Genomic DNA, 20,388 nt, shown 5'->3' on the forward strand with positions numbered 1-20,388 from the left:
CTATCCCTATTTGCTGATGATATGATCCTATACGTAGAAAACCCAAGTGACTCAGTAAAAAAATCTATTGGAACTAATTGAGAGATTTAGCATAGTGGCAGGCTACAAGATGAACATCAAAAATAAGTTGGATTCCTCTACATCAACCAAGAGATTGCTGAAAAAGAAACAAGGAAATCAATACCATTTACAGTAGCTACCAAAAAAATAAAATACTTGGGAATAAATCTTACCAAGGACATGAAAAACATGCACAAAGAAAACAATAAAAGACTACTTCGAGAAACCGTAAGAGATCTACATAAATGGAAGAACATCCCATGCTGGTAGATAGGAAGATTGAGCATTGTGAAAATGTCAGTTCTACCCAAAGCGATCTATACATTCAATGCAATCGCAATCCAGATCCAATCAACATTCTTTAAGGATATGGAAAAACTAATCACTAACTTTATATGGAAAGGAAAGAGACCTTGGATAAGCAAAGCTCTACTGAAGAAGAAAAACAAAGTAAGAGGTCTAACACTTCTGGATCTTAAAACCTACTATACAGCCACAGTAGTCAAAATTGCCTGGTACTGGTACAATGACAGACACATAGACCAGTGGGAAGAATTGAGAACCCAGCAATAGATCCATCAACCTATGGTCAGCTGATCTTTGACAAAGGGCTGAGATCTATTAAATGGGGAAGAGATTGTCTGGTTAACAAATGGTGCTGGCAGAACTTGATATCTGTCCATTTGCAGAAAAATGAGAAAAGAGCTATACCTCACACTGTACACAAAAACTAACTGCAGATGGATCAAAGACTTAAAGGAAACCTAAAAGTATAAAGCTCCTCAAGGAAAAACTAGGGGCAAATTTACCGACTCGACGGCAAATAACAACAACAACAACAACAACAAATATATGGCAAGGAGCTCTGGTAGCATAGTGCCTAAGGCACTTGGCTGCTAACCAGAAGGCTGGTGGTTCAAACCCACCAACCACTCCTCGGAAGGAAGATGGGGCAATCTATTTCCGTAGTGATACTGCCTTGGAAACCCAAGGAGGGGTCGCTATGAGTCAGGTCCGACTCGATGGCACATAACAACAACAACAATATATGGAATAAATAGACTATCATGCATAACCCAAAATGCACAAATAGCAGAAGAGAAACTAGATGAATGGGACCTTCTAGAAATTAAATTTTTATGTGCTTTCAAAGACTACTCCAAAAGAGTCAAAAGAGAACCTACAAATTGGGATAAAATATTCAGCAATGACATATCTGACAAGGGACTTATCTTTAGAATTTATAGAAAACTCTAACATTTCAACAACAAAAAGACAAATAATCCAATTAAAAATAGGTAGAAGACATGAACAGACGCTTCACCAAAGAGGATATTCAGGTGGCCAACAAACATATGAAGAAATGCTCACGATCCTTAGCCATTAGAGAGATGCAAATCAAAACAATGAGATACCACGTTGCCCCAGCACTAGTAGCAAAGTTCAACAAAGCAGACAATAACAAATGCTGATGAGGATGTGAAGAGATTGGGATGCTCATATACTGCTGTTGGGACTGTAAAGTGGTACAACCACTGTGGAAAGCAGTATGGGGATTTCTTAAAAAGTTGGAATTAGAAATACCATTTGACCCAGCCATTTCATTACTAGGTATATAGCTTAAAGAAGTGAGAGCCAGGAAAAGAACAGACATATGCACACCCATGTTCATCACAGCACTATTTACAATAGCAAAAAGATGGAAACAGCTTAGGTGCTCATCAACTGAGAAATGGATAACCAAACTATGGTACATACACACAATGGAATACTATGCAACCCTAAAGAATAATGTAGAATCAGCAAAACACCACATAAGGTGGGTGAATGTGGAAGACCTTATGCTGAGTGAAATAAATCAATCACAGAAAGACAAATATTGTATTAGTCCATTATTGTAAAAAGTCAAGGAAAGATTTATACATGGAAGGAAAATTTATTTGTTGGTTAGCAAGAGTGGGTGGAGTGGGGAGGGAAGACTGCTAGATAGGTAGAGATGAGTATTGATTTGAGTGAAAAGGAGGACAGTGGACCAAATATGAGGGATCAACATGGTGGCATTGAGGAAGAAGATGACATAGAGAGGTACATGGGAGGTACAGATAACAAACATGAACCCTTTGGCACAGTACTGTGTTGTCAATGAAGGCAAACATTGATATACAGGTGGATAGATGGGTGGACAGACTGAACTATTAGGTATGTCTGTGCAGGGGGGAGTATGCCCATGACCATGTATAAGGTTGGCAGACAGTGTTTCTACAAGTGTATTTGTATTTCTGTAAGAATTCCCAGGTATATGGTAGAGGTGATAAAGGACAAGGTTATAGTCACTTCTTGGCTGCAGCCAGCTACCCAGAGGGGGCAAGTAGTTGGACCTGTGGGCTCAGGACCATATTTGCAGGGGACATCAAGCTCAATTGGCATAACATACTACACAAGAACATTGTTCCACATCCTATTTTGGCAAGTCGCAACTGGGATCTTAAAAGCTTGCAGGTGGCCATCTAGATGTAATGATGGGTCTCTCCTCATCCAGAGCAAAGAAGAATGAGGAAAACTAAAGTCACATGAACATAATTAGTCCAAGCTCCTGATACACCTTGCAGTCCTTAGCCTGTATGAGTATGAGCCCAGAAGAACTAGATAGTGCCTGGCTACCACTGTCAGCTACTCAGAGGGGGATCTATGTAGGAGATCCTGGATAGAGTGGAAGAACAATGTGGAACAAAACACAAAATCATTAAAAAAAAAAAAGTACTAGGTTTGCTGGTTTGATAGAGCCTGATTGAACCACTGAGACTATGGTCCCTAGCTGCCCTTCAGGTCTGGAATTGAGCCCACTCCTGTGGCTTCCAGCCAAATTGAAGACAGGCATATGAGCTAAACATTTATATTAGGTAGATACACTCCTTGGAGAAAGCAATCATGGGAAAATAGAAGGGCTGTGTATGCACAGGGAGACAGCTCAGGGGCAAGAGTGCATGGGAGGGAAGGACACAGGGAAGGGGTAACTAAGGGGAGGAAAAGTGAGGAGCTGTTGCATTGTGGGAAATTGCAGTCAATGTCATGAGACTAAGTGTATGTGAGCTGCTGTATAGAAAATGAATTTGCTCTGTAAACTTTCACACAAATCACAACAAAATTTTTTAAAAAGAAAAAGGTCAATGAAATCAAACCTATACCATCAAGTTGGTTCTGACTCGTAGCAACCCTGTAGGAAGAGTAGACCTGCCTCATAGGGTTACTGAGGCTGTAATCTCTAAGAAAGCACTGTCAAAGCTTTCTCCTGTGGAGCAGCTAGTGGATTCAAATTGCCTATCTTTCATTTAGCAGATGAGCACTTTAACAGCTGTGTCACCAAGGCTCCCTTCTGTAAAGATTGCAGCCTACAAACCCTATGGTGCAGTTCCGCTGTGTTCCATGGAGTTGCTATAAGTTGAAAATCGACTTGCTGGCATCTAACAACAACATAAGAATATTTAACTCATACATGGAATCACCAAAATTAAATAATTTGTATTTTGTAGCTTGTACTTGCATATGTGATCATTTTTTACCAGAACAGTAGAAATACTGCTCAAAACGAACTCAGCTGTTTTTAATTTCATTTCTTGATGATGTAGGAGCTCTGGTGGTGGTGTGGTTAACACATTGGGCTGCTAACCAAAAGTCTGGCTGTTTGAACCCACCACCTGCTCCATGGGAAAAAGATGAAGCAATCTGCTTCTGCGAAGATTCACAGCAGTTCTACTCTGTCCTATGAATTAGAATAGATTTGATGGCAGTGGGATGGTAGGTCTGTTGTCTTGATATATGCACATTCCACTAATACTTTCAGCTTACAGATGAGTGGGGAAGGACTGAGAGGAAAAGGAAACTATATGTTGTCCTATCTTTCCATTTCCCTTTATGCTGTCAATATTACTTGTAGTTGACAATACAGAGAAGTAACATGAGTAAGGATATGAAGGGTTCCTTGGTCAGTTGCTGCCTTCTTTCTGCATTTGAAACAAGTTCTGGTGACTGGCCTTTCCAGGCATCAGTGTCCCTGTTGGTGAGTCATAAATGTAAAACACTTACCTTGTGTTCGCTTTGAATCTTGCTGCACTTTCTTACTTTCCATGCTCTTGGCGCATCATAGATGCAATACATGAATTAGTCACCAGTAACTACAGACATACATATTGCATGTATCTTCTCTGCTCATGTATGTGCTTCATTGTCCCATCAAATTTCATTTAATAAACTCAAGTTCAAATGAAAAATTAATAAGAATTTCAGGACAGTGACTGTAGAACATTAAGTCAAACAGGTGGCCCTTTGGAATTCAGAGTCTAGAGGTACCTTGGAAGAAAAGCTTGGTGATCTGTTTCTGAAAAATCAGCCACTAAAAATCTTATTTTGCACAGTTCTATTCTGATGCACAGGAAGTCACCATGAGTCAGAACTGATTGTTGTTGTTGTTGTTATGTGCTGTTGATTCGGACCCAACTCATAGCGACCCCTCCTTGTGTTTCCGAGGCAGTATCACTATGGAAGTAGATTGCCCCATCTTCCTTCTGAGGAGTGGCTGGTGTATTTGAGCTGCCAGCCTTCTGGTTAGATGTCAAATGCCTTAGGCACTATGCTACCAGAGCTCCTCAGAATTGATTAGACAAACAATTGGTTTTTTAATCATTTGTTTACACTGAAATTTCCTTTTTTTAACATTATTACTCTCTGTTGACAGAAGGACATGTTTTTGAATTGCATAAATATATATAGTTGGATCTGACCCCTAGCAACCCCTCCTTGTTGGGTTTCCGAGGCGATATCACTATGGAAGTAGATTGCCTTACCTTCCTTCCGAAGAGTGGCTGGTGGGTTTGAACCGCCAGCCTTCTGGTTAGCAGTCAAGTGCCTTAGGCACTGTGCCACCAGAGCTCCCATATCATGTTGACTACTAACCAGAAACTGTAACTTCTAGGTGGATAGAGAGTCTCTGTCTCTCTTCTTCACCATCACATCCTTTGATACCTCATACAATGATGACTAAATATGTGTTTAATGAATGAATTGGAATCTGTACTCCTAGAATACTTTCCCATCATGACTGTTTTCATCTAGAGATAGAATTTCTTTTAAGCAACAATTGTTTGTCCCTAATAAAATAATAAATATGCTTAATATTAATCTTTTCTATATACCTTAGGCCTGATAATGCTTATTTTAGGTAGGTAGAAATTCTGACAAAGATTTACATATTAGGTTATTCCTTAGAGCACTGTTTTACCTTATCAAATATCTATCCATCTATCCATCCCTCTATTTATTCATCAATTCATCCCTTTTTCTTTTTTCAATCCATTCCACAGAGATTGTGGTTAGGTATACTTTACCCAGGAAAGCTTCAGTGTGCCCCCATAATATTTGCAAATTGAATGCTTTTGGAGTACAAATATTTGAAATCATATTTGGACATTTGGAACAGATAATTGCTAGAAAAGTAAATTCTGTCATTCTTCATTTTCTATATTTAGATTGGAAGGATAGGTGAGAAAAGGAAAAACAGCTTAGATCTGTATAATTGTTCCAAAAGATTTGCATGTTGTATATTATCTAATTTGATCCTTGTTAATAGTAAGGGAGCTCTGGTGACACAGTGCCTAAGGCATTTGACTGCTAACCAGAAGGCTGGCAGTTCAAACCCACCAGCCACTCCTCGGAAGGAAGGTTGGGCAATCTACTTCTGTAGTGATACTGCCTGGGATACCCAAGGAGGGGTCACTATGAGTTGGATCTGACTCAATGGCAGTGAGTGAGTTAATGGTAATAGTAGCTAAGAGTTACTGAATAATTACTTTGTACCAGGTACTGTGCTGAATACTTCCAAGAAAGATACTGTGATTATCTGCATCTTACAGATGAAGAAACTAAGATGAGAAATTTATTGCCTTCCTAGGCTTACACAGCAAGGAAGTGGCAAACCTTGGATTTAACTCAAGTTGTCTGGCTGCAGACTCAGTACTCCGTGACACTATTTTGCTGCTATACTTTAAGAATGTTAGATGGGGAACCTACACTAAAGAGGTTAATTAATTTGGCTTGTATTCAGGGTAGAGACGGAGGTAGGAATAAGATCTTCTGCATGATTATCCTGATGCTTTTTCTACTTACACTAAATTGGTGTCTTGCATTTGTAGAGTTCTTTGTAGAAAAGACCTGCTTTTATGTGCTAAATCACTTGAAGTATGGTGATGAGAGCAGAAGTTATGAGGGTGACCAAAATTGAATGTGTTGTTCTTGCTTTGCATACACTTTCGTATTTGCTCATGTATGCCCTCTCTCTTGCTCTGGCTCTCTCTGTACCTTCTCTAGATTTTGCTCTTTTCCCCTGCACACACACCCCTTTTTTCTGCTCTTTAAAGAGGAAGTGGTGTCATAGATAACTCTCAGTCTTCTTTTTTTCTTTATTAGATTCAAAATGTGTAACATACAATTGGTCCCTGGCTTAAAGTCTGAATTCTACGTATCAGGTTGCTAATTCTTTTATTCATCCTTAAGCGTCAGAGCATTAGATCAGTCACCAAGTGTTTATTGAATACCTGCCAAATGCCTGCCATTCTATTACGGCAAAATCTGTTGGCACATTTTTATGTTGTTTGTACACTTTATAGGTTTATGTTGATCAGATTTCTTTAAAAGTTGAGAATTATTACTGTCATGGGAATTCTCTATGGAGGTTAAAACTTCCTCCTGAGTAGGTAACGACAGTCCAGAAAACTTTCCTGGAAGCATAGGCAGAGACATGAACATTTATTCAGAGCAGAAACAAAGAGAATCAGGAGGGAAAGAATTTAAAAGATAAAGTAGGCTTATAAGCATTGCTGGCGATTCAGCATCCAGCAGCAACCAGAGTATCCAAGATGACTGCTGACCCCTCCTATTTTGTGAGGATACTTATATCTGAATTTGAGGAATTAGGGATGGGGGGCTACGTGACTAGTTTCAGACTGAGTGGCGCCGGGCCCCGATTGGGAGGGGACCCTGGGCCACCACCTGTGTGTGCTGTGATAAGACACTGCTGGTTAGCAAGCTTTATTGCTTAAAACAATGCTAAGGGAGAATTAATACGTTACAGCGAAGGTGGTTGATACCTGACAGTGGGGAGCAGGGCCATACATAGCATGGAGGAAAAGGGAAAATGGCTTGTAGCTCTTAGAAGCATGGCTAAACAGATGGGATCTGAGACCCATTTTGAGGGGTTTAGTTACTGACCGTACAGTAACCTTTGTGAGTGACTATTGATGGATAGATGGCCCTGGTTATAGTTTTCCCTTCAGCTCTTGTATATATAGAGAGATGCTAAATTCTCATACTTGATTGTCATATTTACTTTTCAATAGGCTGATTTGTTCACTTAAAAAAAAATACTTGTAGCATTCCTTTTACATTCACATTTGTCAGTTACTGGTTGGGCAGTCCTACTTCGGTAGTGATACCGCTCGGAAACTCAAAGAGGGGTTGCTATGAGTCAGGGCCGACTCGACGGCACATAACAACAACAACATTATTTTTAGACTAAAGTCTTTGATGTTTAGATGGGTTCCTGAGGCCAAAAAAAATTATTTGGTGTATTTTTACAGGTTGCTATTTTGAATAATATTTGAACATATCTTAGGAGTAATTGCTGAAAATGTTCCTGTTCTCTTTGGTTATCTCTTATAAGTCGGCTTCTAACATAAAGTCTGTGGCTTGACTTTAAAGGCAAAATGGATTATTTGAGAAGCTACATCTAACAGTTCTTTCTCCTTGAATTATTAATTAATAATATCCTATGAATAATAATTAAGGAGCTCTGGTGGTGCAGTGCCTAAGGCATTTGACTGCTAACCAGAAGGTTGGTGGTTCAAAACCATCAGCCACTCTGTGGAAGAAAGACTGGGTAGTCTACTTCTGTAAAGATTTACCGCCTCGGAAACTCAGTGGGGCTCGCTTTGAGTCTGAATTGATTTGGTGGCAGTGAGTTTGGTTTGTTTGGTTTTTGGCATGAGTAATAATTAATAGTAGCTATTAAGTTTTAAAATTAACTCTGTACCAGGTACTGAGATTTATATCCATTCTGTATTTAATTAATGTAACTACTCTGTAAGGGTTGAGAATATTGAGGTTAAATAACTTATCATTGGCTGTATGACCAGAAATGGACTTGCCATTCAGGATATATATGCATCAGCTCCGAAGACTCTACATTCGACCTCAACCCTAGTGTTTTTCATAGTATGATCCTCAGTTGATCTGCATCATCCTGGGGTGGTTGTTAGAAATGCAGATTCCTGAGTCTCACTCCAGACCTGTGGAATCAGAATCTTTGTGATCCAAGTACATATTTAATCATTCAATTGATTATTGTTGTTGTTAGGTGCCATCAAGTTGACTCCAACTCATAGTGACCCTGTATATAACAGAATGAAACACTGCCTGGTCATGCACCATCCTCACAATCCTTGCTATACTTGAGCCCATAGTTGCAGCCACTATGTCAGTTCATCTTATTGAGGGTCTTTCCCTTTTTTGCCAGCCCTCTACTTTACCAAGCATGATATCCTTTTCCCGGGAATGGTCCCTCTGACAACATGACCAAAGTAGGTGAGATAAAGTCTGGCCATTCTCGCTTCCAAGGAGGATTCCAGCTGCACTTCTTCCAGAACAGATTTGTTTGTTCTTGAGGAAGTCCATGGTACTTTCAGTATTCTTCACCACCACCACAATTCAGAGGCATCACCTCTTCTTCGGTCTTCTTATTCATTGTCCAGCTTTCACATCCATATGAGGCGATTGAAAATACCATGACCTGGAAGGGTTAGGTACATCTTAGTTATGCTCCATCAGCAAATGGAGGCCCTGAAAATTTTACTCTATCCACATCATTAAGGTGGACTCTACTTTGAGGAGGCAGTTCTTTCCCAGTTGTATTTTGAGTGCCTTCCAACCTGAGGGGCTCATCTTCTGGCACTATATTGTACAATATTTCAGTGCTATTGATAGTTTTCCAGTAATATATCAGACAGTGTTTCACTGCTATTCATAAAATTTTCACTGGCCAATTTTTCCAGAAGTGGATAGCCTTTTCCTTCTTCCCAATCTGTCTTCGTCCACTGAAACCTGCCCTGATGCCAGGACAGGTGTGTGTGACCGTGTGTGTGACTGATGCTGGTATTTGAAGAACCAGTGGCATAGCCTCTAGTCTCAACAGCAACACACAAGCCACCACAGTACAACAAACTGAAGGACAAGTGGTGGAATTGATTCTTATGTACACTGAAGTGTGGGAACCACTGTGCTACGACTATTATCATTTTTAAATCTCCTTTACCCTAGAAAGACGTCCAGAATTAATTAATCATTCTTATCCCTAAGTACATGAAATTTTGGATTGATCTTTGTGTTTTTATTTTTGCTTCAAGATTGTAATGGATTTTAAGCACCCAGATGGTGTCACAGTACCAGTTATGCTGCCTCCTCGGAGTTTGCTGGTTATGACAGGAGAATCTAGATACCTTTGGACCCATGGGTATGTATTGAGATGATGTGATGACTTTTGCTTTGTGAGAGTTTTCATTCTTTTCTGCTTGAGTCACCTAAACTGTGCTCCATCTGGCATACTAAGGCTTCTGAGTTCAAACCCCCTAGGGGCATATATAACCTTTTGTTAATATAAACCTTTTATTTTGAAGAAAAATTCAAACGTACTTGCAAATATAGTACAGTATACCCCCTTCACCTTTCACCTAAGTTCACCAGTTTTGAATATTTTACCACAGGTGTTTGATTTCTCTCGCATGTAGTATCATCACTATTATTTTTCTGGATTATTGGAAAGTAACTTTCAGACCTTGTAACCCTTTATCCTTATGTACTGCATTGTGTATTTCCTAAGACCAAGTGTATTTTTTACATCAGGGGTTGGCAAACTATGGCCAGTGAGCCAAATTCAGCCCTTATCCTGTTTTCATTCAACTTGAGCTAAAAATGGATTCTACATTTTTAAAGCATTGTAAAAACAAAAACAGTGAAGAATATGCAACGGATTGTATGTGGCCCTCAGTGCCTAAAATACTTACTCTATGTGTGTTTACAGAAAGTGTGTGCCAGCCCCTATTTAAATAAAACCACAGTATAATCATCAAACTCAGAAAATTCTACATTTATGAAATACACAACCTGTATTCTAATATACATCTAATCCATTATATAATATACTATTCACATTCACATTTTGTTAGTTGTACTTTGTAGTATACTCTGGTAGCATAGTGGCTAAGACACTTGCCAGCTAACCAGACGGCTGGTGGTTCAAACCCACCAGCCACTCCTTGGAAGGAAGGTTGGGCAATCCTACTTTCGTAGTGATACTGCCTTGGAAACCCAAGGAGGGGTCACTATGAGTCGGGGCCGACTCGATGGCACATAACAACAACAACAACAACAACAACTTTGTAGTAAGTTTTCCCTTTGATCTAGAATTCAATCCATGAACCTCCTGTGTATTTAGCGTGAATTTTGAGGAAAATATTGAAGATATTTCATGATATTTATAATTTTGAGAAGGTCAGTTGTTTTCTAGAATGTCTCTCACTGTTAACCTTTTGAGGAGAGTATCTCACTGCTAAAATTTACATGTACTGTCACTTAAAATACTGCTGAATTCTGTACTTATTAATTCTGTCTGGCTTGGAAATTTTAGCTGACGTATTTTTATAACATTTCAGTGAAATGATGTGTATATTAATTTGTGACCTGTCTTATATGTGAGCCATAAAAAAATGGCCTGATTTTATATACCAAAACCAAACCCACTGCCATGCAGTCAATTCTGACTCTTAGTGACCTTATGCGATAGAGTAGAACTTCTTCATAGGCTTTCCAAGGCTGTAAATTTTTACAGAAGCAGACTGCCTCTCTTTCTCCCATGGAGCAGCTGGTGGGTTTGAATGACTGACCTTTTGATTACCAGCCAAATGGTTAAATCATTATACCACCAGAGAGTTCCTTTGATTTTGTATACTGTGGTTTAAATTTACCTTTTTTTTTTTTTTGTCATGGCCATTGAAAATCTTTATAATTAGAATAATTGAAAATAGTGATGTAACCTAGCAGTTTCAAGTATTCTTGGAATTTTGCAAATATTCACATCTTTTTCTTTTTTTTTAAAGTGTTTTCACTATTAATAACATTTAAACTTCTTAAGAGTAATGGTATTATGACAAATGCAAGATAAAAGTTAATTTTCATATATATTACAGTTTGTTTTAGGTAACGGTACAGATTAATTCTCCTAAAACATCATAATTGATTATATGATTCTCTTGTGCAAAACATATTGTACTATTAAATATTAATACATCCACTTCTCACTTATTGATGTGGTTAAGTTCCAAGGACAAGGTTATTATGCAAAATTGGCATTATGTGAGTCAGGGATTGCACCCTGTCTTTGATGCCAATGTCTTCCCACCCTGGTCTCTCACCTGTCTGATGCCCGCAGCATGCCTCAGGATGTACATGGTCCAGCACAGCCCCCTCCCCTTTTCCCACTATGTCATCTCCACCACCATGGTGTCCTCAGGAGTTAAGGGTGGTGGTGGTGGTGGTGGTGGTGGTGGTGGTGTTGATGGTCAGATATTGCCCACCACTAGCCTCCTGCCACCCACTCTGGGTGAGAATCCTGTTTGTCCTCTGTCTGCCCTGGCCCTGAAGCCCTTCATGGTTTCCTTCCTCTCTCCCTTGTCCCACATATACCCAATGACCTCCTGGCACCTTCAGGCCCTTATTTGACCTCCTCCTGCCTGCCTGCAACCTCACATCATCCTGCCATTGCCCCATGTTGTCCGTGGCTATACTGAGACATTGAAGGTGAATGTGAGCAGGTGTCCTATGACCAGTCAGTTTGCTATCTCTTGTGTGGCCTGGTTTTGCCAGGTTCTCTGGTATATCATTTGGGGTGGTTTGCAGAGTGCACCCTGGATCTGGCAGTGGCCCTGCATGGGGCCCAGACTGTTGGAGGTGCTGCCTGATAATTTTTTCAGAGATTTCATAAATGCAAAATGTCAGATAATGAGATGGTCGGTAAATGAGGAACAAGTGAAGTAGTTTTCTCTGGAAGGTTGGATTATTGGTAATATTTATTTTTAAACCTTTTTCTAGATGTAAAATTCTGTATAATTTCAGTGGAAAAACTAGCATTTTAAAGATTTTCATTAATATTCATTGCTTTTAACATGAGTGTGTATGTGCATATGTGTATGTATTAGAGAGAGAGAGAAGGAGGGCTGGGGAAAGGAATGGGAGAGAGAAGGAGCAGATGGAGAAAGGAACAGAGGGAAAGACTGACCAAACAAATGATTCACCATCAGTTGAGGTGTTTATCAGCATCTCTGCATGGAAGGGAAAATAGATTAAAAAGCATATTTCAAAAACAATTTTAATTTATGTAATATTTTATTGGGAGCTCTGGTGGTGTCGTACCTAAGGCATTTGACCACAAACCAGAAGGCTGGTGGTTCAAACCCATCAGCCACTCCTTGGAAGGAAGGTTGGGCAGTCTACTTGCGTCGTAATACCACTTGGAAACCCAAGGAGGGGTCGCTATGAGTCGGATCCAACTCAATTGCAGTGAGTTTTTTTTTGGTTTATATTTTATTTTACCCATATATCAAATAATAATGTTGAGGGATTTATTATACTTGATTTTTAAGACTTACTATGTTGTTGTTGTTGTTGTTTGCTGTCGAGTCAGCCCCGACTCATAGCGACCCCTCCTTGGGTTTCCGAGGCAGTATCACTACGGAAGTAGAATTGCCCAACCTTCCTTCCGAGGAGTGGCTGGTGGGTTTGAACCGCCAGCCTTCTGGTGAGTAGTCAAGTGCCTTAGGCACTATGCTACCAGAGCTCCTATAAAGCTACACTAATCAAAAGATTGTAGTATTTGTGTACAGACAGACAAATAGATCTGTGAGACAGAATAGAGTCCAGAAATAAATCACACATATAAGGTCAATTGATTTTTGACAGACATCAATGTAATTCAATGCAGAAAGGAAATTCTCTAGAAAATGGGGCTGGAACATGGGATATCCGTGTGGGAGACAAAATGAACATTGAAAGCTACCTCACAGCATTCACATCATTAATTTGCATAGATTGTAGATATAAATGTAAAAGCAAAACTGTAGAATGCCAAGAAGAAAATACAGGAGGATTTTTTGCAGCCTTGGGGTAAGCAATGATTTTTCTATTTTTTCAAATTTTTATTGTGATTTGGGTGAAAGTTTACAGAGAAAATTCACTTTCCATATAGCAGCTCACATACTTTTTTTTTTTTTAACAAAGATTATAGAAAGCACTTACTGTAATAGAAAAAAATAACAGATTGCATTAAAATTATAAAACTTCTGTGCTTGCTTTGGCAGCACATATACTAAAATTTAAAAACTTCTGCTCATCTAAAGATACCATTAAGAAAATGAAGAGGCAAGCTACACATGAGGAAAAATTATCTATAATATGTGTATCTATCAAAGGATTGGACAAAAGATTTGAATAAATCCTTTACTCCAGAAAGGATCTATGAATGGCTGACAAGCACATGAAAAAATATGCAACATTATTCATCAGAGAAATACTAGTTAAAACCACAATTTGATACCACTTGCCACCACTAAAATGCCTGAAAGTGAAAACTCAGACTACCAAGGGTTGATGAGAATTTTGAGCAGTCTGAAACTCTCATATATTACAGTATAAAATTATATAACCATCTAGAAAAACTGATTGTTTCTTACCTTATGGACTACCAGTTTCACTCCTAGTTATTTACCCTAGTGATAAAAATATGTATCTCAAAAAGGTGTGTACAGTAATGGTCACAGCAGCTTTATTTATATTAGTCCCAAAATAGGAACACCAAAATGTCCATGAGAGGGACATTTTGGGTAAATAAATTGTAATGTGTTTATACAATGCAATATTACTCAGCAATAAAAAGAGAACGACTTATCAACACACACGAGAATGACTCTCAAAATCATTATGTTAAATGAACAAAGCCAGACACAAAAGAGTATGTACTATATATGAAGTTCAAGAACAGGTAAAACTATACTAATAGAAATCAGAACAGTGATTGGTTCAATGTGGGGAGGACTGATGGGAAGAGGGCACAAGGTAATTTCCTTGGGTGATGGAAATGTTCTCTCAACTAAAAAACAAATCCAGACATTGAAAGTGAGAATTACCAAATAATTTGTTTGTACCGTTCAAAAAGTTGATCTTGTTCTAAGGATCACCTTTAAACCTTCTTATGATCCACAATGGCTTGTACCTCTCCTTTTTTTATTTTTCAGATTTTGTTTTACTTATTGTATTTGTATAACTTAGTTTAAGAGTTGATTATATACTTCGTTTTGTTCCATTTTCTATTGTTTCCTAATGCTGATGTCTTTGATCCTCACTGGATTTTAGTTACTGAGAAAGATGTATTGGAAACTTCATCAATAATTATATATTTGTCTATTTCTCCTTTTAGATTTTTTTCACTTTGTGCTCTATGTGTTTATTTTATTAAGTGTATGCAAATACATAAAATTTATACATATGTTGGATTGATTGTTATTATTATGAAATGTCCCTCTTTATCTCTAGTAATACGTCTTGCTTTAGAGCCTAATTTGATTAGTACAGCTATACTACTTTTCTTTTGGTTTTGCTTGGTATATGCAAAATAGTTGTGTTTTTTATGAATCTTTTTTATTTTCAACCATTCTCTGTCTTTGTATTTAAGTTTTATCTCTTATAATCATCATGTAGTTGGATTTGTTAAATTTAAATCCAGTGTAGCCATCTTTATTCTTTATTCAGAGTATTTATTCCTTTTGCATTTAATGTAGTTACTGATGTTGGCTTTAAATGGACTATTTAATTGTTTTCACTTTGTCCCAGCTGTTCTTCTCTCCTGCCTAGTAGAATGTGTATTAATTAAATATTTGTTATTATTGTGTTCTCTCCTTGAATAACTTGTTATACATTCTTTTAATATCATTATCCTGGAATATAACTTCCCAAAGGCAGAGGCGTTTCTTTCTTTCCTATCTCCACAATGCCTAACAATTCAGGGGATCTAAAACAGTATTTGCGATAAATTTTTCTAAATTTGTTCTTTTCCCTTAATATTTCTAAAAGACTTGAAATATTTTTATGAATACAGTATTATTTTGACTATTGGTTTTAGGATCACACCTAGAAAATTTGATACTGTTCAAGCATCTGAGGGTCATAAAAGTGGAATTATCATCAATGATGTTGGAGACCTAACTTTAAGCAAGAGGGGAATGCGAACATCATTTACATTTAGGAAAGTGAGACAAACATCTTGTAATTGTAGTAAGTATATAATTTTGTTTCTGCTGGCAAATGGAATAAATCTACTTTGAAAATCCTTTGAAGTCCTGTCAGAACCAAGGAGAACTTTCTTTTAGCCTCTCTAATGGTATTGCCCGTCTTCTTCCTTGTATTGTGCTTACATACATACCCACCTCCATCATATTTTTTGAAGACAAGCTGCATCTTACTTATCTTTATTTTCCTCTAACTTAGCACTTGATCATATTTTATTATTTTAATACTTTATTTATTGAGGTCATAATTAAAAGTGCTATGCTTGTAGGACAATGAAGTATCACTTGTATAAAATTAGGTTTTGCTGGAAACAGCTTGTCAGAATTACTTCTCATTAACCCAACAGAGAAGTTGGAGATGACAAGTTGTTAACAACTCTAGGATGATAAGCAATGGTTTATGTTTTAGTCAGTTTGGAAATCTAGAAGGGAATAGAGGAAGTACCCAAAACCTTGTCAAGAGAATGCTATTTTGTATTGTCTATACAAGTACATCATGACCTAGATTGCTTGGACTCAATTAACAAAAACCTCTTTCATTTGATAAATAATATTTTATAATTGCAGTGATAATAAGATCCTTTTTATATCCTGGTGTTTCAGTTATAGGCAGTATCTAGCAATAGGCCTTTTGATTTAATGATAATCTTAAAAACATTTTAAATTAAAAATCCTTATTATACCTATAAGATGTTATCATGTCAGAAAACTTGAAACTTTTATATTTGCTGTCTTGATGGCAGTGGAATTTAAAATAGGTATTTATTTCTTTTGCTAAAAGTGTCAATAAGGCCTTAAAACATCAAATCTGTTTTATCAGTTGAACAGTGTTTATTTAGTATTTGATGAGTATCTAACACTGTTAGTAGATTTAAAAGGTACAAGCAAATAAAGCTGGGGTCCTATTCTCAAGGAACTTAAAATGTTTGCAGAGACTAGCTCATTTTCTTACACAAATTTTCTTGTTTATGGGCATTTATTAAATGTAAGGGATGTTATTAGAAGCTCTAGTTGGGCATTCAGTTTACAGATTTTTTTTTTTTTTTTTTTAAATCAGTCATTGTCTGGATACTTTTGGTCAAAACTTGTGGATTTTTAAATGAGAAGTGTTGCTTCTCCTTTAGACAACAACAGCAACAAAGAACCCAAACCTGTTGCTGTAGAGTCATTTCTGACTCATCATGACCCTATGTGTTGTAAAGTAGAGTTGCACCGTAGGGTTTTCTTGGCTGTAATCTTTACAGAAGCACTTCATCAGGCCTTTCTTCTGTAGAGCCGCAGGGTAGGTTTGAACCACCACTCTTAGGTTAGTAGCTGATTGCAAACAGCTTGCACCACTCATAATTTCTGAGAGAATAAAATTTTACTAAATTCAGTTTAGGATAATTGTGATATGTTGTAGTATAATTGTAATTATGATTTAATCAACATAATGTAACCTTCTATATCTCCATGTATGTTTTACAACCCTCAAGCTTTCTGGGGCTACCCTTAAATACCCAATTAAAATGTTTGGCGCTTCACACGTTACATGGCACTAGATACTCACATCCCACTCTAGGCTTTCCCAAGGTTCGGCACCTTCTAGTTCTATCTAGGAGTCTCTGAGTGGCGCAAACAGTTAAGCATTCAGCTACTGACTGAAAGTTTGGCGCTTCATATCGTCAGAGGTGCCTCACAAGAAAGTCCTGACAATCTACTTCCAAAACATCAACCATTGAAACCTTATGGCCGCATAGTACTCTGACACATATTGTGGTTGCCATCAAGCAGAATCAACTCAATAGCAGCTGGGTTTTTTTTTTTTTTTAATCCCAAAATGAAATAGGCATCTTCATTGTAAGGCAGATGCACAACTGCAGCTGATAAATCAGAGCCTGCCTCCCTTAAACATGGAAGCTTTAGTGGCATAGTGCCTAAGGCATTTGCCTGTAACCAGAAGGCCAGGGGTTTCAAACCCAACAGCCACTCCGCAGAAGAAAGATTGGGCAATCTACTTCCATATAGAGACTGCTTTGGAAACCCAAGGAGGGGTTGCCAAAATTTCCTTTGAGAGAACTAGATTCCTTATGTATCATTTGGATGAAAATGAAAGGTCTGTAGTACTTTATTTCTCCATTTAGGTTACCCTTTAGTCTGTGACAGCCAGAGAAAAGAGATCCCTCCCTCATCTCCAGAGAGTGATAAAGAAGCCTCACAACTGGAGCAAGAGTATGTCCATCGAGTTTATGAAGAGATTGCTGGACATTTCAGCAGCACAAGACATACCCCGTGGCCACGCATTGTGGAGTTTTTAAAAGCTTTACCATGTGGTTCAATAGTGGCTGATATTGGATGTGGAAATGGAAAGTATCTTGGTGTTAATAAAGAATTACATATGGTGAGTAATTTTTACTTCTGGCTTCTTTTTGCTTTATTTTCAGTGGTTATCAACATCTTTCTTCCTTGTGGTATAATGCAGTTTTTTAGTTCATTTATAAAAAAGAAACTTTCCAATTCAAATGTTGATTTATAATTGAAAAATATAGTGGATATTATTGTGACATCTTCATTTTCATCTTAAATCAAAGAACTAAAATTTTTCTTGAAGAATTTAATCATTATAGTTTGCAAATCTTTAAGTGAAGAAAAAGTATCTCCTACATTTATAAGATTTCTTTTATGATAATCAGAATTATTTAATTCCTGGAAGGTTTTTTTCCCAATTAATTAATTAATTTTTAAATTTCATTTTTGGTATCAAACAATATCATTGATATCACATGCAAGTAAAATTTTGAAGATAATTCAAAAACACTTGCAGCAATATATTGACAGGGAATTTCCAGAAATGCAGGCTGGATTCAGAAGAGGATGTGGAACGAGGGACATCATTGCTGATGTCAGATGGATTTTGGCTAAAAGCAGAGAACACCAGAAAGATGTTTACTTGTGTTTCATTGACTATGCAAAGGCATTTGATTGTGTGGATCATAATAAATTGTGGATAACATTGAGAAGAATGGTAATTCCAGACCACTTAATTGTGCTCATGAGGCCCTGTACATAGACCAGGAGGAACAGAACAAGGGGATACTGCCTGGCTTCAAATCAGGAAGGGAGTGCATCAGGGTTGTATCCTTTCACTGTATTTATTCAATCTGTATGCCGAGCAAATAATCCGATAAGCGGACTGTATGAAGAAGAGCACAGCATCAGGACTGGAGGAAGTGCCATTAACAACCTGCGATAAGCAGATGACACAACCTTGATTGCTGACAGTGAAGATGACTTGAAACACTTACTGATGAAGATTGAAGACTACGGTCTGCAGTATGGATTACACCTCAACATAAAACAAAAATCCTCCCAACTGGACCAATAAACAGCATTACAATAAATGGAGAAAAGATTGAAGTTGTCACAGGTGTCATATCGCTTGGTTCCACAATCAATACCAATGGAAGCGGCAGTCAAGAAATCAGATGACATATTTCACTGGACAGATCTGCTGCAAAAGACCTCTTTAGAGTGCTGAAGGGTGAAGATGTCTCTTTGAAGACTAAGGTGTGCCTAACCCAAGCCACGGTGTTTTCAGTCGCCTCATGTGCATGTGAGAGCTGAACAGTTAATAAGAAGAACCAAAGAAGAGTTGATGCTTTTCATTTGTGATGTTAGTGAAGAATACTGAAAGTACCATGTACTGCCAGAAGAATGAACAAATCTGTCCTGGAAGAAGTGCAGCCGGAATGCTCCTTAGAAGCAAGAATGGACAGACTTTGTCTCACCTACTTTGGTCATGTTGTCAAAAGAGACCATTCCCTGGAGAAGGATATCATGCTTGATAAAGTGGTGGGTCAGTGAAAAAGGGGAAGGCCCTTAACGAGATGGATTGACACAGTGGCTGTAACAGTGGGTTCAGGTATAGCAAGGCTTTTGAGGCTGGTGCAGGCCCAGGCCTTGTTTCATTTTGTTGTGCATAGATAGGGTCGCTATGAGTCAGAGCTGACTTGATGGCACCTAACAACATATGCAGCAAAACTCACTCCTATTCCGTAGTTTCTCGTCACAATGATCAGTGACGTTGGTTACATTCTTCACATTGTGTTAACATTCTCTTAATTTCTGATCTAGTTGTTTTCACTTCCATTTACTTAATACCTCTACTAATTCCTGGTAGTTTTTAAATAGTTTTCCAGAACATGAAGCCTATACCTTTGAAGGTATTAGACTCTAATTTCTTGTACTCAATGACAAGCATTCTGTTAATAGAATGATATTGGAGAAGATTTATAACAAACAGATTGAAAATTAATGAATCCTCTCATTCTTTTATTTTGTTCCCCTAGAAATTTATAGGAGCTCTGGTAGCATAGTGCCTAAGGCGCTTGACTGCTAACCAGAAGGCTGGTGGTTCAAACCCACCAGCCCCTCCTCAGAAGGAAGATGAGGCAATCTACTTCTGTAGTGATACTGCCTCGGAAACCCAAGGAGGGGTTGCTATGAGTCGGGTCTGACTCCACGGCACATAACAACAGAAATTTATGGTCATGCTATCTTTTGTGTTTTTTTTCTCCCGTTTGAGGTTTTGCTTCCTAATGAGATTATTTTCTCAGTAAAACTCTCTTCTGTTTATGAAACTCTTTATAGATTAGAAAGGATTTTTATAGAAACTATTTTCTTTGCTTAGTTACTCCTGAGTATGAGAAAAATGAAGTAGCTATTTTTATTCAAGGAGCTCTGGTGGTATAGTGTCTAAGGCATTTGACTGCTAACCAGAAGGCTGGCAGTTCAAACCCACTAGCCACTCCTTGGAAGGAAGACTGGGAAATCTACTTCTGTAGTGATACCATCTTGGAAACCCAAGGAGGGGTCGCTGTGAGTAGTATCCGACTCCACAGCAGTGTGTGTT

General features: G+C 38.0%; 1 protein-coding gene across 1 annotated transcript in view; it reads left to right on the forward strand.

Moving 5' to 3' along the window:
• ALKBH8 (alkB homolog 8, tRNA methyltransferase) overlaps positions 1–20,388 on the forward strand; it is a 77,763-nt gene that overhangs the window by 38,224 nt on the left and 19,151 nt on the right. The window contains exons 7-9 of the mRNA XM_007945988.2: positions 9,510–9,616; positions 15,332–15,483; positions 17,621–17,877. Coding sequence (XP_007944179.1) covers positions 9,510–9,616; positions 15,332–15,483; positions 17,621–17,877 — 516 coding nt within the window. The remainder of the gene's footprint in view (positions 1–9,509; positions 9,617–15,331; positions 15,484–17,620; positions 17,878–20,388) is intronic.

This window comes from Orycteropus afer, unplaced genomic scaffold (assembly GCF_000298275.1).
Source record: "Orycteropus afer afer isolate SDZICR_OR568_19922 unplaced genomic scaffold, OryAfe1.0 scaffold00147, whole genome shotgun sequence".
Lineage (NCBI taxonomy): Eukaryota > Metazoa > Chordata > Mammalia > Tubulidentata > Orycteropodidae > Orycteropus > Orycteropus afer.